This window comes from Callospermophilus lateralis, chromosome 8, assembly GCF_048772815.1.
Source record: "Callospermophilus lateralis isolate mCalLat2 chromosome 8, mCalLat2.hap1, whole genome shotgun sequence".
Lineage (NCBI taxonomy): Eukaryota > Metazoa > Chordata > Mammalia > Rodentia > Sciuridae > Callospermophilus > Callospermophilus lateralis.
This window is the reverse complement of record NC_135312.1, coordinates 1,258,475-1,284,322: the sequence shown is the minus strand read 5'-3', so window position 1 is coordinate 1,284,322 and position 25,848 is coordinate 1,258,475. Positions and strand designations below refer to the sequence as shown.

At 56.7% G+C, this 25,848-nt stretch overlaps 1 protein-coding gene across 7 annotated transcripts in view; it reads left to right on the top strand.

The window, feature by feature from the left end:
- Fam53a (family with sequence similarity 53 member A) overlaps nt 1-25,030 on the top strand; it is a 30,511-nt gene extending 5,481 nt beyond the window's left edge. For 3 of the 7 annotated variants that reach the window (XM_076864798.1, XM_076864800.1, XM_076864802.1), the window contains 6 exons: nt 2,580-2,699; nt 5,596-5,711; nt 7,782-8,015; nt 13,001-13,055; nt 13,928-14,706; nt 24,524-25,030. In XM_076864798.1, coding sequence (XP_076720913.1) covers nt 7,938-8,015; nt 13,001-13,055; nt 13,928-14,706; nt 24,524-24,832 — 1,221 coding nt within the window. In that variant the 5' untranslated portion in view covers nt 2,580-2,699; nt 5,596-5,711; nt 7,782-7,937 and the 3' untranslated portion in view covers nt 24,833-25,030. Of the gene's footprint in view, nt 1-2,579; nt 2,700-4,294; nt 4,418-4,529; nt 4,640-5,595; nt 5,712-7,781; nt 8,016-13,000; nt 13,056-13,927; nt 14,707-24,523 lie in introns of all 7 variants that reach the window. The other 4 variants (XM_076864804.1, XM_076864801.1, XM_076864799.1 and 1 more) reach the window with 3 other exon arrangements.
- Nucleotides 25,031-25,848: the final 818 nt, after the last annotated feature.

The following is a 25,848-nucleotide window of genomic DNA, read 5'->3' as shown; positions in this document are numbered from 1 at the left end:
ACTGACCAGCTGTAAATTGACCTTCCCACAGCCCCCTCCTCTGGTTTGATTAACCAGAACTCAGGAGCACCATACTCACATTTGCCAGTTTAATGAGCCACATCCCCAGCCCTATTTTGTATTTTATTTAAAGCGGTCTCACGAGTTGCTTAGCGCCTCGATGTTGCTGAGGCTGGCTTTGAACTTGGGATACTCCTGCCTCAGTCTCCTGAGCTGTTGGGATTACAGGTGTGCACCACCGCATCCGCCTCTGAGTTTTTATCATGAATGGCTGCTGGTGGATTTTGTCAGATGCTTTCTCCAGTGTCTACTGATGTGATGACATGAGTTTTCTATGTTAGTCTGTTGATTTGTTGGGTTACACAACTGACTCTCATTCTCATGCACTTTTTGCTCCGTAATAAAAATATTTATTTTTTGTGGTACCTACGATGGAACCCAGGGCCTTGCACATGTTAGGCAGGTGCTCTACAACTAAGCTACATGCCCAGCCCTTCCCTAAGATCCTACTTCCAAACAAATAGTTGTGGGTTTTACTGTTAGCAAGATATTGAGAGAATTGGGTGTGGTGGCAGACACCTGTGATCCCAGTGGCTCAGGAGGCTGAGGCAGGAGGATCATGAATTCAAAGCTAGCCTTAGCAACTTAGTGAGGCCCTAAGCAATTTAGTGAGACCCTGTCTCAAAAGGCCTTGGGATGTGGCTCACTGGTTAGACGCTTCTGGATTCAATCCCTGGCACCCAAAACCAAGAGATTGATTGGTTAGAACAGGTGCATTTTATTCCCTTTCTCATTTTGTTCTGTCCTGTTTTGAAAGGGCTTTCCAGAAAGACTTCCGAGTTCTTGTGCAGCTTATTAGTAGTACCAGCTGTGTGGCATCAGAACAAGAATGTGTCCCGGGCTTCCCAGGACCCAGAGCATGGCATCTGCATACGCTCTCTTCAAAGAAGAGACAGCTCTGAGCTGATCAGCAGCCACCAAACAGCAACAGTTGATGATTTCAGTGGCCGTGGGAGGTTCACTTGCTTGGCCGTGCTGAGAGAGGGACACCACTGCTACCTTCTCCCCAGTCCTGGTGCCAGTGTGGTGACTAATCAGTCTAGCGGTGAGGTGGCATTTGGCCCCTTTCTCTGGAGTAAGCGTCACTGTTTTAGTTACCTGGCAGCATAATAAATTGCCTCCCAAACTGGTGGCTTGGGACCGTAACAGTCACTTATTATCGCATGTGGTTCTTGGATCTGAGGTTCTGGAGCAGCTCCTCGGGGCAGCCCTTGCTCAGGGTCTCACCCTGGTAGGTCAGGGGGAGCCTCCCTGGCAGGACCCTTGCTGCCGGGTCTGGTGTCTGCCGGGAACCAGCTGCATTTCTCCTGGCCTAGCGCCTCCTGGGCTCGTGCTGCCCGTGTTAGTCCAGTTAGTGAGATCCTTGCTGAGCTCTCTGAGTGCCAGGGGTCGTGCCCGTGGGCTCCTCTGCCTGAGGCAGCCATGTGGCTCTCCTCAGCGTCAGTGACGAGTAGGATGACAAACGTTGGTGGAAGTCCAGCCTGGAAACAGGACTGAGGTGACCAGTGCAGGACCAGAAGGAACGGCAGATGGCACCAGGAGAGAGCAGGCTGCAAGGTGGACCATTCCGAGGGGCCTTGGAGGTTCAGCGGGCCTGGTGGAGGCCTGTGCCACACAGAGCTGGGAGCTGGAGCTGAGGGTAGGCCTTGCGGGCAGGTCAGCGGCACAGCAAAGGGGGTGAGGCCTGGAGGAGAGGCCAGCGGTCTGGAGAGGACGTCCAGGAGCAGTCCAGAGACAGCACTGGAGAGGGTTGAGGCATGGTTAGCAGCCAGCACGCCTGAGATCTGCAAGGTTGTTCTGTTTTCCACACTGGGGAGAGAAGACCCTGAGAGCTAGAAGGTGTTGGAGGGGTGGGCTTCCTGCCTCTGTGGGAAGAGAGCAGAGTCATGGGCTTCATGGGCACCTCTTCCCAGGAAGCTGCAAGATACAGGGCCAGGTCAGAGGTAGGAGGACACTGCCCTATGGTCTAAGCCCAAGGCTACAGGGTCCTCATGTCTTTTATTCTTTCTTTCTTGGTCCTGATGTCTTTTATTCCTTCTTTCTTTCTTTAATATTTTAGTTGTAGATGGGCGTTAAGACCTTTATTTATTTTTACCTGGTGCCAAGGATCAAACCCAGTGCCTCGTACGTGCTAGGCAAGTGCTGCACACTGAGCTACCGCCCCAGCCCTCTTGATGTCTTTTATTCAACCAAACTTGTTCCTAGGAGCTTTATAATTCTGTTGGGGAGTTTGGGGAAATAATTTGTATTAGGCAGAAACTTTGCATATGAGAAAAGGAGGGCTGGGCGCAGTGGTGCTCGCCTGTAATCCTAGAGGCTCAGGAGACTGAGGCAGGAGGATTGCAAAAGTTCAAAGCCAGCATCAGCAAAAGTGAGGCGCTAAGCAACTCAGTGAGACCCTGTCTCTAAATAAAATACAAAATTGGGCTGGGGATGTGGCTCAGTGGTCCAGTGCCCCTGAGTTCAATCTCCAGATTCCCCTCACCCCCCACCACATAAAGGAGGGAATTTTTAATTAGGGGACAGCCTGCTGGGCAGCTGACTGAGCATGCTCTGCATGGGGGTAACATGGAAGATGACTCACTGAGCCCCTGGGAGCTGTGGTGGAGGAGCTGGTGTAGGCCGTGTCCGTGGTCAAGGTGAGTCGGTCAGTGTCAGTCACTGGTTGTCCCAGGGAGGGGGAGGAAGTGGGGCAAGAAGGAAGCACACCTCTGAGGGGCTGAGAGCACCCTCTGGGGTGTCTGCTGTGAGGAGAGGATATGGACTTGGATGGTATCTCACCCAAGTCCACATGAAGTCCTCATCCACGGGACCTCAGAATGTGACCTTATATGGAAGCAGGGTGGTGACCCATGTTATCAGTGAGGTCATGCTGGAGTGGAGTGGCCCTAATCCCAAAGAACTGGTGGACACAGATGGGATGCATGGTGGGGGTGGGAGTGAGGCTGCTATTAGGGAGAGGCCCTTGAACATGCCCCAGGGCCACTGGAGGGCCATTAGAGCTGTGCATTTTGTGGGGCTTGTTTAGGACAGCCACAGGATACTGACTCATGGCTTGGCCAGTGCTCTGACTCCATCTAGTAGACCTGAATGAAGATTAAAAAAAAAAAAGAACCCACTTTGGTGCTGATGTGGAGGGTGGGTCCCCAGGAAGTGAGTGCAGAGCCCAGCAGGAGTTCTGTCTCTGTCTAGGTAGAGGGTGAGCATCTGGGTCGGTGCCGAGTTGGGGGCTCTTCTCATTGCCCCTGTGGAGCCCCTGCCCCGCCTTGTGATGCTTGGGCAGAGGATGGGGGCTGTGCAGCCACAATGTAGGGTGACGGAAGAAGGAGGGTAGGGATGGCCAAGGGCTTGGGGCCAGGGCCAGGGTTTTGTCCTCTGTCCTGGAGACCTGGGAGGGTGGGTCTGGGGGCAGAACGTGGGAGCCCTCTTTCACTGGCGTTGGTGCAGGACCTGAGGACCAGCTTGGCCCAGCATTCTCCAGGGTAGAGTGGGAAAGAGTGGCTGGGAAGGGGCAGGGCCAAGGGGTCAGCTGACACTGGCTCCTGTGCAAGGAGGGCAGAGCTGTTGGGAGCTGGCTTGGTGACAGTTGGAGTGGGAATGGGCTCCAGTGGACATTGGCCCCTGGAAGGGGCAGACCATGGGGCCCACTGTCCCTCCTAAGGTGTCTGGCTTGTGTCCTTTCCCAGTTCCTTCCAGAGCACTGTCCTTGGCCATGTCCCACCCTCCTGTGGGCAGGGCTGGTCAGTTCTGTCACCTGAGCCAGGTATCCCACTTTGCCACCGCTGCTGTACATCCACCTCTGCATCTGGGGGATCTTCTTGCCAGGGCCAGCCTCTGTCTCCCTCTTGGGGCCGCTGGCTCAGCTTTCAGTCTCCACTTCATGTCTTCTTCTGAGGGGATTCTTAGGTTGCCCATAACAGGCTGCTGCTTGCCTCTGATGGAGGCCAGTGGCCCTCCTCTCTGCCACCTTTTCCCTGGTGGAGGCCAGTGCCCTCCTCTCTGTCACGTCTTCTCTGATGGAGGCCAGTGGCCCTCCTCTCTGCCACCTCTTCCCTGGTGGAGGCCAGTGCCCTCCTCTCTGCCACCTCTTCTCTGATGGAGGCCAGTGGCCCTCCTCTCTGCCACCTCTTCCCTGGTGGAGACCAGTGCCCTCCTCTCTGCCACCTCTTTCCTGGTTGGTTTCCTCCTTACTGCCATTTCATTGTTTTGTGCTTCTCTGACCTTTCCTGCCTAGACTTGTGCTTCCTCTGATCCTGACCAGCTTCATCCCAGAACCCCACCTAGGCTCCTGTGGAGGGGCGGAGCCTACCTGGAGGATGGGCATGCTGTAGCCTAGTGGCTGTGTCCTGGCATCACGGTCAGTTTCTTAGAGGGCAGACGGCCTGGCACTGTGGGTTGAATAGTGCCTCCCAGCTGTATTCAAGTCCTGACACCTCCCCTACATCTCTGAATGTGACCCTACTTTGAAGTTGGGTCTTTGCAGATGTGACTCAGATAGGTTAAGAGGAGGCCTCACTGGATTAGGATCGTCCAGTCCTCTGAAGCTGCAGAGCCTTGGGAGAAGCTGCTCACCTGGCAGGTGAGGACCTATGGAGAGGCAGAGAGGCTGATGCTGCCAAGAAGCTCAAGGCTCCCTCTGAGCCACTGGACCCGGAACTGCAGGGCCCAGCTGTTCCTCTGTACCTCCAAGGAGGGCTCTTTGACTCTGGCTTGTGGAAGCCCCTCAGTATGGTGCTTTGTGGTAGCAGCCCTGGAAACACCCAGTCTTCTCCTCAGTTGGCATCTTCGTGCTGTGCTGGGGTCTGGGCACTGACAGCCCCTGCTGGGCTTCCAGGTGGGAAGGGTGTGCGGGAGCTGCTTTCTCCTCTGCTGGCAGGGTCCCTCACCACGGCCCTCCCCCATTCTGCCCTGCCGAGCTCAAAGTGTGGACAGGATGCAGTTCCACCAGCGTTAGATGTCCTTGTTGAGGGGTGTGGAGACCTTCCGCAGGTCCACATCTGCCACTGCTACAGGGCAGAGACTGACGTCCATAAGGAAAGTGATGCTGAGGGGTGCAGGACTGCCGTCCAGCAGGGCCGAGTCAGTCTCCCAGTTCCCAGTCTCCTCCTCAGTTGGCGTCTTCCTGCTGTGCTGGGAGGCCTCAGCAATGGTCGGCGTTGTGTTGGGTGCCCTCCTGGCCTTATTGGCCTTGCTCTGGCCTCCATGACACTTCTGATGGTGCTGGCCAATTGTTTTGCAGTTTGCCCCCTGGGTGTGTCTGATTAGACTGAGGTTCTGGATCTTCAGTAGGAGCCCTGCTGTGGGCCGTGTCCTCCCCAGGGTCCCCTCAGAAGGCACAGTGTCCATGTGTCCTGCCTCTTGTTGTGGTCATTTGATCCTATGGCTTAGGAGGTCCCCTGTGGGTTATTTTCCTTTGTAACTAATGAATGTCTGGTGGGGAGATGGTTGCACACAGTGTGAGTTCAGATCCTCTCACACCGTGCCTGTGGAGTTTAGCACTCAGCTGGTGATGGTCCCTTTCTTTCTGTTTTGCAGTGCTGGCATGGAACCGGGCCGTGCACATGCCCAGCGGGCAGGCTACCCCTGAGCTGCACTCCAGCCCTCCACTGATGGCTCTTGCCTGAAACCCGTGTTGGTCTGTGTGTCAGAGGGTGAGTTTATGGGTTTTCAGACTTTTGGTCTGAAACAGACCCACTCCTGTCCCATCTGCCAGCTGCCCCCAAACCTGCATCACCCCAGCTTCACCTGCTCCTCCAGTGCTCCAGGACCATGGAGTCTGTTGCTTCCTGTCTCCTTGAACTGGGAACCCAGGGTCTCCACATGGTAGACAGGGGCTCTACCACTGAGCTACATCTCCAGCCCTTCTTATTTTTATTTTGAGACAGGATCTCACTGAGTTGCCCAGGCTGGCCTTGAATTTGGGATCCTCCTGTCTCAGTCTCCTGAGTTTCTGAGATTACAGGCGTAGCTACCACACCTGGTTGTGGCTGTTTTTAAAATAACTACTCATTATGTTATGATTTTTTTTCAAGTTGAATTGTGCTACTGTGGCCTTTTGGGGGTTGACGTGTGTGTTTTTGTCTACCCGGGAGGTTTCAGCAGGAGGAGATGGTTTCAGCAGATGGTGGCACCTGGGCTGAGGGAAAGGGATGTTGGGATTGGTACAATTAAGGAGTGTCCTGCTTGTCACCCATCTAGCTGAGGGTGGACCCTGCAAAGCCCTGTCCTACGAGGGTATGACTCAGAAGTTGGGGCTGAGGTGAGCTCTTGTGCAGTGAGGCTGGGCAGCCAGACCAGTGCTGGTCCCACAGCAAGCCTGGCGCTGATTCAACCTCCTTGTTTGAAAAACACAGACCCGCTGGACCTGTCTTGGCTCACATTCCCTGGTGTAGGCCAGAGCTCTGCCCAGGTCGGCAGGGGCATCAGTGCCAGGCAAACCAGGTGCTGAAGGAACAGGGGTGTGATCCCAAAGCAGACGAGCTATACGGGAACAGCGTTCCAGCTGCTTGGGTACCCCCACCTGGAGTAGCCCCTGTGTGTGGGGAGGACTCAGTCCTGTCTGGGCCAGGCCTCCTGGTCCCCAGGTCAGGCCTGTGGCACCTGCTGGGTCTCAGGTGCAGTGTTGATGGTTACACTTGGCCCTGCTTCCTGTTTATGGAGGGCCCTGACTGCCCCATCCAGGCAGATGCCAGCTTTGGGCCTCATTTTCAAAGTCACGCAGAGGAAGTGTTGGTGGATTCTGTTTAGAGGGTGTGTTTCCTAAGCATGGGAAGTGAGTGCTAAGTCTTGGCAGCGTCTTAGAGGTACGGGGGTTCTCCTGGGCTTTCCTGGTCTCTCCGCGCATGGCTGAGGTCGGGTGTTCCTGCTCTCCAGTGTGGCCCTGCTTACTGTGGCAGTGGCACCACACTGTGGGCCAGCTGGCCGCACCTGCTGAGTTGGGGTGGACACTCACCTTGGGCAAGCTGGCTGGCTGGAAGTGGGGCTAGCGCTCACAGGTGCTCCAGTGTGTTGCTGCCCTGTCCTGTCCTGTGGCGCTTGGGGACGTGTGCTCTGGAGGCCTGTGGGGTCCAGTGCTGTTCAGCTTCCAAGGCCTCTTTTGTTCTCTTTGTCCTTTCAGAGGGTGCTGTCACCGGGTTTGCCACTTTGCTTCCCGCCATCTGTGTGGCCTCTTGCTTCCTTGGCTGATGGTCCCTAGTGGCAGCTCCCACTCACCACTGGGCCCAGAGCAGTCTAAAGCTTTGTGTGAGTGGCATCCTGGGGGCACGCTGGACCTCTTGCTGGATGGGGATATCTTACCCTGTGGGGGAGCTGGCCACCCCAGGGCCAGAGAGCTCAGGACTTGCAAACCCCCTTCTTTTAGGACTGGTGTGCCACCCTGTTCTCCCCAGAGGGACCCACGCTTCAGGGGCCAGGGCTGGGGAGGCAGACCTGGTGTGGAACCCTGCTGGCCACCTGGAGGCCTGGCTCCCACTGCTGCCGTCCTTCCTTCCTTCCTTGGAGCATGTTGGGTGGCCTTTCCTGCAGCTGTAGGAAAGGGTTTCAGTGGGGCTGGTGCTGTGTGTGCCTCTGACCCTTCATTCTTCCCCAGAAGAGCCTGTTCCTGGAGGTTCCAGGTGGTTTTGAAGGCGGGAAGGTGTTTGTCGGGCGGGATGTTAGGAGTGTACGAGAGAAACCTCAGCACCGTGGTTCCACTCTGGTCACGTGGCCGTTTCTCTTTGCAGGCACAGCTCTGAAGAGCCTGGGGAGATGGGCCGTTGTGTCTGCGAAGCAGAGACATAACCTGAGGTTCAGCACGACCCAGCTGTGGCCTGGGCCTACCAAGGTCCGATGTCTCAGAACTGCAGCACTCCGTGGTGGGCGGAGGGAGGGCACTGACCATGGTCACGCTCATCACCGAGAAGCTGCAGAACCAGAGCCTGGATGACCTTACCCACAAGGCCTGTGAAGCTGGCCCGGTGAGTTGGCTCCAGCACCAAGGGCAGAGTGCTGCCCATATGTGGTGTCCCAGAGTGGCTGCACTGGGACGTGGAGGCCTCCCAGGCCGAGAGCTAAGGGACCTGGTGGGCTGGGCAGCAGAGGCACCATGTGCATCCAGGCCCAGGCCTGTTGGCGTTGTCGGGGCCTGTGCACGTCTGTGTCCAGGTGATCAGCACATGTGGCCTGGTCAGGTGCTCTGAGGGAACCTCTCGATTTCATCACCGTGGGTTTTGTCTGGTCTGAACCTGGTGTAGGCAGAGTAGTTTTCCACCTATGAGGTAAGTGGACTTTGTATGTTACCCTGAGGACACCCACTGCCCTGCTTAGATTGAGCATCCAGCCTGGAGTTGGCTCTGTGCAGGTGGCCTGCCTGGGGGGGATCTCCATTCTGTCACCCCATCCTGGCTGGGCCCGTGCTTGGCAGACCCTGTGTGTTGTCCCTCTCTGGGTGGACGTGGGCTGGCCCACTGTGGCTGGTCCCCTGTGGCGGGGGCCTGGCCTGCGGGCGTCGTGGGAGCGTTCCTTGTGTGCTGGAGGAGTTTCCCAAGGACCCGCCAGGTGCTCCCACAGCAGCTGCCATGTCCCGTCTTGGGAGAACTGTCGCTGTCAGGGAGAGCACAGCCGCCCTCGTGGATGTGGGTGGCGCCTCGCTGTGGGGCTTCTCGTCCTCTGAGCTGGGTCCCCTGGTGGTCATGCTGTTCCTCTGTTGGCTGTCACTCAAGCATATCCTCTTGGGTTCCGGGTACTGGCCCTTGCTGGCAGTCGTGGAGCTTCATCTGCCCAGGGTGCTGACTTTGCCCTCACTTGAGGGCATCGCTGAAGACACGGTGTTTTTTGTTTGGTTTGGTTCTGGAGATTGAACATAGGGTGCTGTACCCTTGCGCCAGACCCCAGCCCTTTTTATTTTGAACCGGGGCCTCACTAAGTTGCTGAGGCTGGCCTTGAACCTTCCATCCTCCTGCCTTAGCCTCTTGAGGTGCTGGGTTGACAGGTGTGTTCCACCACACCTGGCAAAAACTTATTCTTTAAAAGCCAAGTCTTTTGAGAAATTTGTATATTTTATTGTACAGCAAATTCAACTTAGACACTAAAAGTCTCACTGTAAAAAAAAAAACAAAAACTAAAAACTCAAAAACCAAATATTTGTTACAGAAATAGTTGATGGTGGTATTTAGATTTCATAAAACTTACACTTGAAAAAGAAGGTTCACGCACCCAGGCTGCCTAAACATACTCAGAGCTAGGTGTGTTGGTGCACCTCTGTGATCCCAGCACCTCGGGAGGCTGAGGGTGGGTGGCTGCAGGTTCAAGCCCAGCCTCAGCAACCTAGAAAAACCTTCTCTGAAATTAAAAATGACCGGGGATGTAGCTGGGAGTTCCTTGAGTTTAATTCCCAGTACCCCTCACTGCAAAAGTGGCTCAGTTGGTAGGGTGCCCTGTGTTCAATCCTTGGCATTGCAGAAAAAAAACACAAGTTTTCTCGTAACAGAAGTGGATATAAGTTTTAAAACTAAAATTTAAAATAATCTGAATGCAGTTAGAAGTCCCAGACATCAGCGCCCATGCCACTTGTCCAGCCCAGCCCACCCCGAGCACCTCCCTGTGCTGGATGCTTAGGACCCCACATCCCTGGCCTTGGCCTGGGTGTGGTGCACTTCAGAGGCCTCGCCCAGTCCCGGAGGCTCTGGCAGGGAGGGCAGTGTGTGTGTCGTGACAGAGGACTGCAGGGCTGATCCATCCCGTCAGACCGAGTCCTCCCTAGATGCAGTGAGGTGGGCTCCTCCATCGCTCCTCTCTGTTGAGTCTCCTGGGGCTACACCCCTTGTCCCCAAGGCCTCCTTTTACCCAGGACTCAGGCTCACCCTTTTCTTTCTTTTTAAAATTTTTTTTTTTTTTTTTAGTTGTGTGCAGACACAGTATTTTTATTGTATTTATCTTTATGTGCTAGGCAGGTGCTCTACCCCTGAGCCCCAGCCCCAGCCCCACCCATTCCTTCTGCTCTGCTTCTGTCTTTGGGGAATGGAGGCTAGTCCTGCTGTGCAGAGAGGCCTAGGGAAAAGATGGACTACTCCAGCCTCCCCTGCCCTTCTCTTGCCCAGGTAGGCCAGTAAGTGCCTTGGGGTTGCCCATGTCTCTTCTCCTGCCATACCACCTCCCCTGTGCGTCCCCCTTCCCTGGGGCCTTCCAGCATCCCTGCTTGCTCTTGGTCAGCAGTGATTCTCGAATGGCACCACGCAGCGTGTAGCCTCTGGCTTGGCTTTCCTTCTGTGCAGCTCTATGAGAGTTGGCCTGTAGTCACTGCCTCTCTGGTTTGCCCCCTTGTGCAGTGGGGGAGCTTCATGGCAGGAGTGAGTCTGGACTGGACGCTGCCTTCTGGAGGCTTCTTCAGCACGTGGTCCTGACCGGCTCCCGGGGCACTTAGCAGGGTGTTCCTTGCCCTCTGGGGAGATTTGGGTTTTGATTCCTTCCCTTGCCTGTGGCTTCAGGCCAGAGGAGGCGCTGACCATTGAAGGCCCACAGATGACAAGTGACCATAGGAGTGATGACTGGTGACACTGGGGGTTGTGGCGGGGCTTCACTGACTGCTGGAGCAGTGCTGGGGGCTGGGGGCATGATGGGGTCTGAGCACTGAAAGGTGGAAAGGGTCCTTCTGTTGCTGTGGCAGAAAGGGGGGCCATGAGGGCCCTAAGGGCCAGGGAGAGAAAAGAGTGGACAGTGCTTGTGTTTGGGTGTCCAGAGGCCTGGAGATAGCAGCAGGTACTGAATTCCACGTGTGGAAGTCACTCAGTGAGCTGGGTGCCTTCCCATACCTGTACCTGTTCCCATGCTGGGCTGGGGTGTAAGTGCTCACCTGTGGGTGGCAGATGTTGGGCAGGGGCAAGGGTGAGTTGTCCAGTGTGTTTAAAGAAATGTTGGTGCCTCTGAGGGTGGCCAGAGTGGTCGGGGGCTGCCAGGGCGATGGCCTCTGGCTGGGACTGGAGGTGGTGGGTGGTGGGCTGTGTGCAGGTCTCGGGGAGATCCTTGCTGGCTGACAAACTGGTGGTAGTAGGAAACTGTGGACTCGGGTCAGGGTAGCTGCCCTGGGGCAGTGGGAGGGGAGGGCTTGGAGGCCAGATGGAAGCAGAGAATGCAGCTGGCCTGGGTCACCATTCAGACTGGAATAGAGTAGCTGTGGCTGGCTATGGTTGGTGCTGGGGAGGGACATGGGGCTCTGGGAAGTCCCATCATGCCACTGGCCTGGGTGGATGTGGAGGTTACCAGTTCAGCTCACATCCCATGCAGCCTGTATGTGTGGGGACCTGCTGGAAGCGTGTGCTGCCCCGCATGTGTGTTGGTCACTTGGGAGGTGCAGGCCTGTGGTCCTCAGCCATAGTGGCAGCCATTCGAGCTGGCTGAGGGAGCCCTGTCTTGCAAGTCTGTGGATTGGGGGCCACTTCCTTATACACTGGGGATGCAGAACTGGGAAGGTGAGCTCTTTGTGTTGTCCTGTACTCACTGTGGGGGAGTGCTGGGCTGGGGGTAAGGGCCACTGGCCATGAGGCACTACCAGCCACAGACGAGGTTGCAGCTATGTGGAAGGGGCTGGGAGAGTGAGCCCCCGGCCTGGGCGGTACCACAGCTGTGCTGGTTTGCACCAGGGCCTGGGAGCCTTCAGGTGTGCGCTGTCAGTGTCAGGTGGTCTGCAGAACTGTTGCTTCTCTGCTTCTGAACCTGAAGGTCACTAGTGCCTGTGCCCATGCCAGCCCCCACAGCTGTGCATGTGAGCAGCTGCTATCCATGGGTGTCTTTTTCTTGGGTTCAGAACCAACCATTAGTGCCTTTTCTGTGCAGCAGCCATGCTGTCCCTGCTACATCATGGGGTGCAGTGACGGAAAAGGCCATGTGGCATTTGCCATGGCATCTTCGTGCTGGCCCCTAGAGCTGCCTCCCTGAGGGAGTGGGAGGCCCTGCACCCTCTGTAGCCTGGCTCTGGGGCTCCTTGCAGAAGAGGAAGCCGCAATGATTGGAGCACAGACACAGCCCAAGCTGCCAGAGGAGAGGCAGCCAGTGCTTCACGCTCAGTGACAGGAGGTGTGTCTGAGGCTCAGAGTGAAACTGCCCATTCATCTAGCTCAGGTTGGCAGGTTCTTGGTGCTGGGGATTGAATCCTGGGTGCTCTGTCACTGAGCTATGCCCCAGCCTTTTATATTGTTTAAAATTTTGAGACAGGGCCTTGCTAAGTTGCTGAAGCTGGTCTCAAACCTGTGATCAGGCTCCTGCCTTAGCTTCCTGAGCTGCTGGAATTACAGGTGTACGCCACCACACCTGGCTTAAAAAAACTTTCAATAATGCTGGATGTGGTGGTGCACGCCTGTAATCCTAGCTCCTCACAGGCTGAAGTAGGAGGATAGAAAGTTCGAGGCCAGCCTCAGCAACTTAGCAGGATCCTCTCTCAAAATAAAAAAAATAAAAAAGGGCTGGGGTGTAGCTCAGCGGAGGAGCACTTACCTTACATACATGGGCCCTGGGTTCCACCCCAGCACTGGACTCACATACACACGCTCACAGAGTCTCTTAGAAGTGTGTTTGGAAGCCAGTGCTTTTCATTTTAATCACCCTTACCCCTAAAATAAAGTGTTAGGGAAAAGTAGGATTTATTGCAGTGATGAATGCATTAGAATATTTCTTTTTTCTTTTTTTTTCCTTTTTGGTACAGGGGATTGAACTCAGGGGCACTTAACCACTGAGTCACCTCCTTAGCCCTTCTTTACATTTTATTTAGAGATTAGGGTCTTCCTAAGTTGCTTTAGGGCCTGGCTAAGTTGCTGAGGCTGGCTTTGAACTTGAGACCCTCCTTCCTCAGCCTCCTGAGCCACTGGGATTACAGGTGTGCACTACCATGCATGCCAGCTAGGAGAATTTCTTTTTTCTGAATTTTCATATGTAAGTCTCAGTGCTGAAACTTCTCTCTTATCACTTTTAGTATTCTGCTGAGAAACTGAACAAAAGTGGCCATTTGTTCCCTTTGGAGGTCAGTGGTAAGTGTCTCAGAAGCCTTGACAGGGAGTAGGGTGGGACCCAGGGGAGTCTTAGGAGCTGAGAGACTGGGCTTCAGAGCGAGGCCTAGGGGATCCTCTATGTCCTCTGTGTGGGCCGGGAAGGTCGCTGGCTGCTGTCTTCCCTGCTGGGCCTGTGAGGATGGGCCAGGGTCAGGTCTGTGAGGATGGGCCAGGGTCAGGGCTCAGCGAGGGCTCTGCCTTCTCTGCTGGCAGCAATGTGGGTGGGGGTCAGGGGACTGTCTGGCCCTTCCTGGGAGGTACCAGGCTGCCCCATGGCATCCTTTGGCCCCTAGAGAAGGAGCAAGTGAGTCAGATGTTGCTGTGGCTGTCACTGCGATCTGCCCTGGTGTGCACTGTGTAGCTGTGTTGTTGGGGACGGCCATGCAGGGGCGTGCCTGCGTCTTCCTAGGTCGCCCTTCAGCCAAGGAGGTGACCTCTGAGCTTGGGGGCTGTTTCTAAGAAGTGGCTCTGTGGGGTCCCAGCCTGTGAGGCTGGCAGGGACAGAGGGAGACAGCTCGGTGACGCAGGCGTGCACAGAGCTGGGCTTGACCCCAGGGGTGCTGTGAGGGCCTCCTGAGACCAGGTGGTCTCCTCAGAGTGAGTTAGCCCCACAGCTGGCCTTTAGGGAGGGAGACTGTCCCAGAGCCCGTGGTCAGCACAGGTGGGCCAGCCTTGCCCGAGTGGCTGGTGGCTTCTGCTCTAACACGTACTCACCTTGTGTCACCTTTTGTCCCTCTGCTGTGGCTGCATCCCTCAGAGCAGAACTGGGCCAGGCTCTTGGCCTGTGTCTGGATTGCTGGGGACCCCAGCCCCTGCTCACCGTCTCTCCTCCGCCCTTTGTGTCTCCTCAGTGGACGAGAGCCCCTGGAAGGCTTTTCACACAGGACGACCTGCTGGAAGCCAGGTGGCCGCAGGGCCTGTGTGCCCCTTCCTGCCAGGCCCCTGTGGTGTGGCGCACACTGAGGGTCTTCAGTGGAGGCTGGAGTCTCCCTGCTCTTGCACAGGCCTGGGAGTGGGCAGTGCTCTGAACCTCTGTGAGAACACAGGGCCACCCGCAGCACCACCCACCAAGCGACACTGCCGATCTCTATCCGAGCCCGAGGAGCTGGCACGCTGCCGGTCCCCATGGCGCCCTGGTGGCTCCAAGGTCTGGACGCCAGTCTCCAAGAGGCGGTGCAACAGCGGCGGGAGTGCCACGCTGCAGCGTTGCGGCCCCGGCAGCTCTGCCCTGCAGCGGAGCCCGGGCGCAGGCCTGCCCAAGAGCCCCACATCGCCTGCCGGCCCCATCTCGCCTCTGGTGCCCCGGCCAGCTTCAGCCAGTAGCGGCTTCGTGGACAGCAGTGAAGGCAGCTCTGGCTCGGGCCTGCCCTGGCGTCCCACAGGGCCCTGCCCGCTCTCCTCAAGGCGCCGCCTGTCCCTCTCACAGGAGCACCTCGCAGAGGCGGGGACCCGCTTGCCTTCAGCCAGCAGCACCCCCACATCCACACCCGAGCTGGGCCGGCGCCATGGCCTGCTGCGGTGCCGCTCACAGCCATGCGTGCTCAGCGGGAGGAGGAGCCGGCGCAAACGGAGGCGTGAGGAGGATGCCAGGTGGACGCGCCCGTCCTTGGACTTACTAAAAATGACACGGGTGAGCTTCACCTTGAGTCCTGGGTGCTCAGGAAACCTAGGCCCTGATGGGGTGTGCCCCGGGGGTTCTGCAAGGGGCAAGGAGCCTTGTGCAAGGCTCAGTGCACCTCATTCTGAGTCGGTGTGCTGTGTGGGATGACCTGGGCAGGGAGCATAGCCCCCATGGAGTGGAGTCCAGCTGTGAGTGATGGTGGCCCTGTCTCTGCTTCAGAGCACCTGTAGTCACACTGGGGCAGAGCCTGCACACTGGCCCTGGGGACAGAGGAAGCCGGGAGGAGTGCATGTGCGTCTCCAGCCCAGTGGGCTGTCTGCTGGGGAGGGACCCTGCTGCATCTTCAAGGGTGGCAATCACCCGGGAAGTGAGCCCGGGAGCCCAGCAGAGCTTGGGGAACTGCTCCAAACCCTGGGCCCCTTGGCCCATGGGAGTCAGTGGGAGATGGGGCCACTGGCCTGACTGTAGGTGACTCAGTCTAGTAGTAGCTGGCAGGTAGCACCCACATGTGACCCTGATGTCCTTACCATCTCTTGGGAAAGTCCTTTTTTTTTAAACATTTTTTGTAGTTGTAGATAGACAGAATGACTTTATTTTATTTATTTATTTTTTCGAGGTGCTGAGGATCGAATGCAGTGCCTCACACATGCTAGGCTAGCGCTCTGTTATTGAGCCATAGTTCCAGCCCTGGGAAAGTCCATTTAGAGGGAGCCATTTTTGTGTTGTGATCTGGAAGAAAACCTGGCGCAGCCTGGAGATCCTTACAGTGGGTGCCAGCACCCTGGCCTTTGGCGATGCCCACAGCCGTTGCCTGTGGTGCAGTCCAGAAGGGGAGGACTGAGAGGGGCCTTTGGTGTGTGCTGGGAGGCATGTCCGTCTCCCTGCCTCTGGTGGAAGGAGGCTAGACCTGGATGGAGCTGCGGGCCCTGCTTACAGCTGGTTGGCTCTGTGGGGTCCTGGGGCTGCACAAGGCGGAAGGTGGGGTGGCAGGGTGTGTCTGCCTCCTCATTAAGTGACCCGTGGCCCTGGCTGTTCACTGACTGCCCACTGCCCAGCCCATCCCAGGGCCTCAGGCCATTGGCCCCTGCTGCTGTGGGGCCTTGCTGTGGGTGAAGTCTGGGCCCTGCACGTGGTGGGCAGTTGTTGGGCAGTGCCCAGGCTGTTCTGGAAGCAGCTGCTGGAGTGCAGTCTGCCGAGTCCTGAGCACAGTCAGGATAGTGGCCTCAGGCTCTCGGCCAACTGGCTGGTATCCCGTGTGGGACGCCATGGGGCCCTGCCATGTGCCTGCTCTGGACCAGGCCCACTTGACCGGCCGGTTCTCTGCAAGGCTCTTCCTGGTGGTGATGGGGGTCAGACCCAGACTCACTTTGCAGAGAGCCTGGTGGGGCGCCTGTGGACAGCCGGAGGAGCTCCAGGCCCACAGCACTGTCCTCCACCAGCCAGCGTGCCCGTGGGCATGGCCTGTGGGTAGAAGGAGGACGGCAGAGGAGGGGCTGCCAGTGGGGAGCCATTGGCTGGGTGCCTTCAGGGTGGACCTAGCTCACGCCAGGGACATGTTGATGGCCAGGTGACAGTCATGTTCTGGAGATACCATAGACACTCCGCACCCATTGGGAGAGAGAGAAGGCGGGCATGACCAAGGGTGGTGCTGGGTCAGAGTGTCCATAGATGTGGGACAGTGGGGTGCCCCACAGGGCAGGGCTTGGCCAGAGGCAAGGCTGGCTGGCCAGGTGCCTCAGGTGTGAGGGTGGGGCTGTGCTCTGCACACCTCGCTGTGGCTTTCATGCTCTGGAAAGCTGAGAGATTTTGGTTCTTTAGACACCACCGACCCTGGTGTCTGTGGCAGCTGCTTATTTATTAGCCTTGCTTATTGGTGTGGAAACTCCACATCTCTGCTCATCAGGGATGTGTCCCCAAGTGCTGTGTGTGACAGAGATCAAATGCACTTTCTCAGCCAGTGTAGATGCAGTGGGCAGTGAGCAAAGTGGTAGGAGGTGCAGGTGGGATTTCTGTGTAGTGCAAAATGGTCAGCTTCCATTCTCTGAATCTTACTGACCGTCTTTCCCAATTACAATAAAAATTGGCATCTCAAATTATTAAAAAACATAATAGTAGACTTTTGTGTTCCCACCTTAGGATTGTGATGGGCCTTCCGTGTCCCCACCCCAGGGTTGGTGGGTGATAACTTGCTGCACTTTCTTGAATCACTTTTTTTAAATTTTTTTAAATTTTTTTTTTAGTTGTAGGTGAATATAATACCTTTATTTGCTCAGGATCAGACCTGGTGCCCATCCATGCTCGGTGAGAGCTCTGCCACTGAGCCTAGCCCCAGCCCCTTCAGTCACTTTCTTAATGAAGTGAAGCAGCAGGGCCCCTGCCATGCTGTGCCCCTCCGGGACGCAGGCCACGTCAGTCGTTGAGGTCTGCTGTGTGCAGTGTCGTGTTATGGCATGCAGCATGTGAAGCGCCATTTCCTTCACGTTATCTGTGAAAGTGTTCACAGATACCAATGCGACCTGGCCCTCATTCTTAGTGTAAAGAGCAGCTTTTCTCTTTGCACCACGAGGGTCATGCTCAGATCACCAGGGACCAAGTCCCAAGGAGGCAGTGATGTTTTCCTGCTGCTTCTGCAAACCCGGACCCGTAGACCTCAGCCCCAAGTATTGCTCTTCCAGTCTCCCTCTTGTCTGCCTATTTTTTTGTTTTTTTTTTTTTTTTTGGTTGTAGATGGACACAGTACTTTTATTTGTTTATTTTTATGTAGTGCTGAGACTCAAACCCAGTGCCTCACCCATGCTAGGTGAGTGCTCTGCCACTGAGCTATATATAGCCCCAGCTCCACACCTATTTTTAAAAAAAATTTTTTTGAGGTGTTGGTTATTGAACCTGAAGCCTCACACATACTAGGCAAGTGCTTTACCCGTGAACCCTTTTTTTAAATGTTTAAAAAAAAATTTTTGCTTTTTTTTTTTTTTTTACTGGTGCCTTATAGTTCTACATAATAGTGATAATAGTTATTACAAATTCATAAATGCACATATGAAAATACAATTTGGCTGGGCGTGGTGGCACATGTCTGTAACCCTAGCAGCTCAGGAGGCCAAGGCAGGAGGATCATAAGTTCAAAGCCAGCTTTAGCAACTTAATGAGTTCCTGAGCAACTTAGCAAGACCCTGCTCAAAATAAAATATAAAAAGGGATGGGGATGTGACTCAGTGGTTAAGTGCCCCTGAGTTGAATCCTTGGTACCAAAAAACCCCCCAAAACCAAGAAATAAACAGGTACATATTTATATATAATTTGACCAATATCACTTCCCAGCCCTTTTCTGTGTTGCTATGGGGGCTCCATGGGTTGACAGCTGTTCTCAGACAGTTGTCTCCTACCTGAGCCTCCCAAGCTGCGCAGTTCGCTTGTTTGTGAGCTGTCCTTGATCAAAACTGACCCCACCGTTTCCCTTGACCCTTGTCCTCTGTGTTTCCCTGTCCCTGTCAGCTGACTGTCCTCTAAGCCTCCTCCCCTCCATCTGCTCTCAGCCACTTCAGAGTGTGTGCTCGATCTTTATGTTTCAGAGTGAGGACATTGAACCTGCTCTGCAGACTTTGTAGGTGTGTGGTCAGTCTGCGGCTTGTGCAGGGCCATGCAGTGCAGCTCCTTTGCCCTGTGGAGTGTCTGCCCACATGGGGAGGGGACCAGCATGTCTGGCTGCACCTGAGAGCCTGCGCCCCCCGCCCCCCCCCCCACCTCCCCGAGGCTGCTGGGTTACTTCCAATGGGCTGTGCTCCTGGGGCAGCCCTGCCCTCCATGTAGTCCACAGCTGTACGCGGCTTCCTGTGGCCTCTGGGTGTGACTGGGTCCTGGTACCAAGCCTGTTTTCCTGGGGCCAGCCTCCCACAGGCCTCTGGACCTGCGTCCCTGCCTTCTGTCAAGTGCTAGCAGTCTCCCTGGGGCTCTCTGCTCTGGTTGCACAGGTGGTCAGAAGTCTCTCCTGCCCTGGGCCTGTGGCCCTTCTGAGCAGTGCCCTGAGGACGCTTTGCCTACATTTCCTGATTGAGTCTAAGCCTCGCCCATGAGTTCGATCTGGGCCTGGGGCACCTGCTGCTGCTCTGTTTCTTTAATGGTTACACATCTTTTAGGATTTTCTACTTAATTTTTTATGTAAGTTGTATCTTTGTGATAAAAGGTCTGTTTTAATTAGGGTCTCATTTTTGGGTGATGTCATGGTCAGATCCCTCTTGACCTTTTTGAATCTCCTCCTGATGCTGTCAGTAGTGAGGTGTGTGCTGTTGTGAGGGTTGTGGCCAAGGCCCTGTGCTGGAGGGACCTGTCTGCAGCACTCCCGGCCAGCCTGGTTGTCCTGGGTGCAGAGTCCTGCATGCCTGCCCCTCCACCTGCTGGTCTAGCTTGCTGCCTCACGGCCCCCTTGGTGCCGGAGTAGCCTGCCCAGCAGGAAGTGCAGCTGTTCAACTGCACTGTAAGGAGCAGGCATGCTGGTGCCATGCCATGTGGCTTACCCGAATGCTTGGTGCTGCGTTCTCAGGTACCGGGGTGAGTCTGGAGGAGCCTGGACCCTGAGATGTCACTTGTGGGCGGAGGTGGCTCTGAGGGACACCTGTGGTTCCTGCATCCAGCCTTGTCTGCACCTCAGGCGTCTCCCCAGGAAGCCTCTCTGGATGCTGGTGGCTGTTCCGCTCGTCTGTCACTCCAGCTGTAATTGGGCCTTCTGCAGTGGCTGCCCTCACTGGGTTTTGGGGCCTGCGTCCACACAACAGGACAGGCAGTCTTCTGAAGGAGTGTCAGGAGGGCTGTCTGCTCAGCCCTAGTCTGGGTGTGCTGGAGTCTGGTGAGGGCCACAGTGGGTTGGTCATTATGGGGAACCAGGAGCCTCCATTTTTAGAGATGGCCACTGCTGTATCCATGGGCAGAGAACTCAGCCAGGACCTGGACATGGAGAGCTGGACGTTCCTGCACCAAGGCCCTGGCCACTGCAGCAGGAGGTAGGGCCTGGCCTAGGGAACCAGAGCCTTCACTCTGGGCCTGTACTGGGCAGGGTTAAGGTGGGCTTTAGGCAGCAGCAGGTAGACACACACTGCCTGCCCTGAGCCCCATGTGGACTCTGTTTTCACAGGAAAATAGTTTTGTTTTCATCAGCCAGGCGATGGTCCAAGGTGGAAGTTGCCCTGGATGTTGTGGATGGTTGCAGTGGTGGGCAAGCAGGGGCCGGCTTCCCACAGGGCGCGCCCTCCGAGCTGCAGAGCATCTCCAGGGTGGCACATGCTGCCCCCTGCAGGGTCGAGCCTACTCCCGTCTGTGGTGCAGAAGGAAACTGCTCCCTGATGGCCTTTCATCTGGGCCTGGAAGCCTTCAAGATAGCAGTTAGCAGCTGGTCAGTAATTATAATTATTCCAGAGAACCTAAGGCCAGCTGGGCTGGACATGGGTGACGAAGCCTCTGGGGTGTTGTGCTCATGGGAATCAAGGTTTGTGAGCTGTCACCACTGTCCTGGGCCTCAGAGTCAGGAGGAAAACAGGCTGAGCCCCCGTGACCGCCGTGTGCTAGGACGCTCGGGTGCCTTTCTTGTTGAAGCCAGAAGTCCTCAAACCTTACCACAGTTCGCTGTCCTCAGAGAGAGGCCCTCTTAGTCTGTGTGCTGTGACAGAATTCTGCAGTTTGGCGGCTATGGATGAGCTCAGCGGTGGAGTGTGGACTTAGCATGTTCTGGGCTCTGGGTTCTCTCCCCAGCATCACCAAAAACAGCAGCAGCAACACCTGGTCTGGTGTCTGGGTGTATGAGGATGCGGAGGCTCCCTGGGTCTGGAGGCTGGACTCTAACTGGGTATCCAGAGGCCCAGCATTGGTGCCTCATGTGGAGAGACCACCCTGTTCCTCCCATGCATAGGGACGAAGGTCAGTGGGTCTTGGCTGGTTCCCCTGAGCCCTCTGCAGGGTACATGACCTGGCCCCTCTCTGCAGGGTACATGACCTGGCCCCCCAGTGGGGCTGAGCCTGAGCACTCAGGGTGGAGGAGCTGCGTTCTGAGCTGGGCCTGCAGGCCCCAGCAGAGGCCCGTGTGTGCCCTTGCCTCTGTCCCTGTGCCTGTTCTGGACCTTCTCCCCAGGACTGCACCAGACCGCGTGCACAGGTGAGGGGTGCTGCTGCTGGCCCTCCCCTGTCTCCCTGCAGAGGGCTGTCTTGGGCTGACCTCCCTCTTGAAGTCATCTCCCGCAGTCGGGCCTTCCGATGGGCTCTCTGTCTGCACTGTCCCCAGTGCTGAGCCAGCAGACAGCCCTGAGGACCTGCTCCACGTCCCGTCAGTCACTTGTGACTTTAATCTTCACGTTGGATAAACACATGTGAAGGTAGACACGGTGACAAGCCAGTGCTATCTCAGAGGCCATTGCCACCTTGTGGAGGGAGCTGCCTGGGGCCACACAGGGTCACAACGGAGCCAGTGTCTTAGGCTGTTTGCACGGGCCCCCACTCTGTTGAGCCCCCAGGAGTGTGGCGACTCCTGGGTGCCAGGTGGGCAAAGGTAGAGTGTGGGCATAGCAGGGCACGGGCCTCCCTGAGCAGGGCCACCATGGCCTCAGGTCCCCAGACGGTGCAGGGTGCCTGTGGGCATGGTCAGCAGCAGAAGTGGGGTGAGAAGCTGCCTGCTCCCCGCCATCCTGGCCCGCAGGCCTCCTGCGGCAGTGCTGTGGCCTGGCTCTCCTGCCTCTCCAGTGCCATGGCAGGGGCATGTGGCCCCATCCTGGTGTCCACCCTAGCTACTATCTTGTGCTTCTGGGGACCTCAATCCCTGTCTTCATCCGACTCCTTCCTCCAGCCCTGATTTGCTGTGAGGAGTGGGTGCCGTCCCTCCCTGCGGCCTGGGCTCAGGTCACTGGTGTCCTGCTTCTCTCTCCCGTCTTTCTTTCTGTTGAGTGATGGGCATCTTGTCTCTGCGACACCCTGTGTCTTGCTGGGCAGGCTATCTTTGCTGGCTGCCATACCTCCTGCTCCCTCTTTGGGTTTGCTCCCAGAGATGCATGGGGTGCGGCCCTCAGCCTTGGGCTTCCTGTGCCATCGGGTAGGCTGGAGTCTCCTCAGGCTCGAGTCCCAGAGAGGCCCGGGAGTCCCTGCCTGGAGAGGCCTGCATGTGGGGTGCAGGTGCTCACCCAGCCCCCACCCTCTACCAGAAACTCCTGAGAGTGCAGCTCCTCTCGGGTAAGGCTGGGGCAGGTGCCAGTGGAGGTGGCAGGGACCAGGGGTCCATGTGCTTCCCACACCTGCTTCCTCATCACATACACGTGGCGTGCTCATGCACAGGCCTGTGGACACACCTGTCTGACCGTGTCTACCGTGGCCCTTGGTGTGGATGTGCGCAGGCCTGCAGGCCCCTGGCCTGGAACAGCCTGGCCTTTCTCTTCTTGGCCATGGAGGGAGGCTCTTGTGCATTTGCCCAATGTCTTTGCTGTTTCTTGGCCACACCGTGGCTTACTCTTCTGGGCTAGGCCCTGGCTAGAGCCCTGGCCTGCAGAGGGGCTGCTGGGCCTGTGGACAGTTAGCATTGGTCCTGAGTAGCCTTGGTTGGTGGGCAGGGCTAGTACTTTCCCAAAAATGTGAACCTGGGTGTCTTAGTTTGGCCAAAGCTGGGGCTTCTGCAGGTGGGTCAGTGCAGATGCGGTGAGCCCAGCCTGGACATGTGTGGAAGTGATCTTGGGATGGTGTTAGGAGGCTGCCCTTTTTTCCCCAGCTCATCTGATAGTGGTGCTACAGTCTTAACCACGTGCCAGCCTGCCTCAGGAGTCAAGTCTGTCCCCACAGGCTGTGTGATGCCCAGGGCCAAAGGCACTCTGGAGACAGCGCTGCTTAGAACCCGAATCTGGCCTTTGCTTTTCCATGCCTCTGTCAGGCTTCTCTGCTTGGAAGTGGAGGACAGCCCTGGGGACGAGGCCAGGTATGCAGACAGTATCAGTGCAGTGGTCTCCCTGGGAACCTCAGTGTCCTCTCTGTGGCCCAGCCCTGCGTGAGGTTCGTGTCTCCTGGAGCAGCCGTCCTGTCCTGTCTACTCCTGGAGGTCCTCAGAGGCTGCTGGTTTCCTGCCTAAGCTGCACAGCTGGGGTCACAGAGGTGACAGGACCCCGCAGTGGTTCCTGTGTGCCTGTCAGATTTATGCACAAGTCCAGCAGGTTGGCCTCTGTACTGAGGGCTGAAATGCAGTGTCCCTGTAAGCTGGCGCAGCAAGCAGTGTGGCCCCACTGACCAATAGGGCCGGGGGAAGACAGGACAAGTGCTCTGGCCAGTGGAGGTTGCGTGTGGAGGTGGCACAGGGTCCAGCTTACCTTGGTTTGAGAAAAAGTAGTGATGCACCCTTGTTCGTGCCCAAGCGTGGCTGCTTTTGTCTTTGAGGACTTGGTTCTCTGGGATGTAACTCCTCAGATGCTCACTTTTCATAGTTGAGCGACGAGAGCGGGAAACGGGGCGCTGTGTCTTGGGAAGCGTCCTTCCAGGTGCTGTGTCTAGGGGAGCAGTGTCTGGGGGAGCTGTATCTCAGGGAGCTATGTCTGGGGGAGCTGTGTTTCGGGGAGCTGGGTCCGGGGGAGCTGTGTCTGGGGGAGCTGGGTCTTCAGGGAGCTGTGTCTGGGGGAGCTGCGTCTGGGGGAGCTGGGTCTCGGGGCACATCCTTATAGGAGCTGGGTCTGGGGGAGCTGGACTCAGGGGGGTTCCCTGCAGGAGCTGACTCATCAGGAGCACCCTGGAGGGTGCGCTCACCTCCCTTCACCCTCACCTCCCAGTGGGTCTGGGGAGTTTCTACCCAGATGCAGATGCTGTCCTGTGAGTAGCCGGAGCCTCTAGAAAATCGAGGTGTGGAGAGGGCGCTGGGCTGTGTAGAGCTGGTCAGATCCTGTGCCAGTTTGGCTTCCAGCCCAGGGCTGTGTTTCCATGTGGTCTGTGCCCTGTGTCCAGCCACATGGCACATGTCTGAAGCCAGCATGAGTCTGACCCTGAGCAGTCAACACCTGGGTAGGTGGAGCTGCAGTGGAGGCCGAGGTGGTCAGTGGGTCCAGGGAGCCATCACTGGACTGAGCTGCAGGCTGGGAAATGGTACTGGGACCAAGTCCTGTTCATGTCGAGAAGTGACTTCTATAGTGCAGTCTTGAGGTGGAATGTCCGTGGCTGTTGCTGGGGGCCAGTACACAGCCCAGCTGGGCATGGGGATGGTCCAGGGACTATGGGGTGCAGATTGGAGGTTGAATTGAGCAGGGCCCAGTGAGGTGGGGGGCAGCTGCCGTGGTGCTAGCACGTGTCGAAGCCTCTCAGCAGAGGGCCGAGGCTTTGCCGCCCTGGGCAGCCTGGGGACCTGGACAGGGCTGGGAGGTACCCACTTGGGACAGGGTGGTTGGTGGCCTCATGAGTGTGTATTTACACAGATGTATATTTGAAGAATGACCAACCATGATGAGAGTAGGAAAGTGGGAGACCAGGTGGAAGTGGGTTGGCCTTGGGTGAGCCAGGTGAGCGGTCAGGTCCTGTGCGGGTTCATACTTGTCTTGGTGAGGCCCAGATGGCTGAGAGGTGAAGGGAGCAGAAGAGCAGAGTGTGCCCTGGGTGGGGGATGCTGTTGGACGGACACATGGGACCCTCCCTGCTGATCTGTCTGCTGGGTACAAGACTGGGGCTCCCGATGCAGCTCTTGCCGAGTCCCCTGGGTAGCTAGGCTCGTCAGGTGCCAGGCACCCACAAGCCTTGTGCCTCTGGTGTGGGTGGAGCCATGCTGCTGTCTCCCTGGAACCAGCACACGGCTTGCAGGGAATGCTTTCAGCCTGTGTCTTTTCTGTTGCAGACTTTAAAAAATTCCAAGAGCCTTTGCTCCCTGGACTGCGAGGACGACAACGAGGACGAGGCCCAGGCGAAGACGGTCGTGTCCTCCCCGTGTGGCTCGCAGGCCCCCGTGGGCACCAGCACACCAGGCTCCAGCCCCAGGGTTCCCGGGCCCTGCTCCATCAGCTCCTGGGCCTCCAGGGAGCCAATGGCCAGCACAGGCGAGGGAGGGAGCAGTGGGGACCCCAGTGACTGGGACAGTGCTGGGGAGGAGGGCATCTTCCCCCTGGACCGTGGCGACCTGGACCTGGAACAGATTGAGAACAACTGAATCTGGGCAGGCGGAGCCCGTGCGCGAGGTGATGGCTGAATAGGTTTTGTGCTATTTTGAACATGAGGTGTAATTTTGATTCAATTTTTCCTAAAGAACTATTTTGCATTTTTATGGCTTTTACAATTCGAGAGCTCTCTATTTTGAAATGAGTTTTCAGAAGGGCATTCTATTAAATGCGAGTCTGCCTGTGGATCCCAGTGTGAGCAACCTTCCTTTCGTAAGGAGCCCAGCGTGGAAAGCGTGGCATGTGATTTGCTTGCTGGAGACCCTGGAGCTGGTGGTCTGTGTCCTTCTGGGGCAGAGCTCCTGGGGCATGGGCCTGTGAGCAGGCGCCCTGTGCCCGGGCTTGTCACTGGGTGCTGGCTGGCCTTTAGCCTGGACCATCAGGTTGCTGCACTGCTGGGGGGCTTCCTGTGGCCCAGAGGTCTCTGCGCTCAGGGTCTCAAGGGGCCATGGGAAGGCGGTCCTGGTGGCACATTTGGCACCCAGCTGTGAATTCAATAAAAGGCGTTTGCTCTGTAAGTACCCATGACCTCTTCCTCTTCTGGGTGGTGGTGTGGGCCTGGTGGCCGCAGGCACCAGACCCACTGTCTGTCCTGTAATTTGTGAAGCCACCCTTGATCTGAGGTTTGCCCCTGAGAGGGTGTCTGCAGCAGTGGAGGAGGCCCCCTGGGGACATTTTCCTGATTCCTGCCCCCCAGGGAGATTTGGTAGAGGGGACTGACACTGACACTCATCTGAGTGTGACAGGGCCACTCACTCAGGCCACGCACCTCCCACTGGTTCAGAGCATAGAGCTGAGCAGGTGCAGGTGTAGGAGCTGCTTTGTGGGTGCCTGGCCCCTGCAGGGGGGCCGACAGCAGGCTGTGGTCACCTGCCACCCTGGTGGACCACAGCTCTCACTGCCCGGTACCCAGTCTCCCATTCATTAGCATTGATGAACATTACTCTTGGAGCCAAGGCTGCTGCCCAGGCTTGGTGTCCACAGTGACCACTGCTGAGCACTGTTAGTG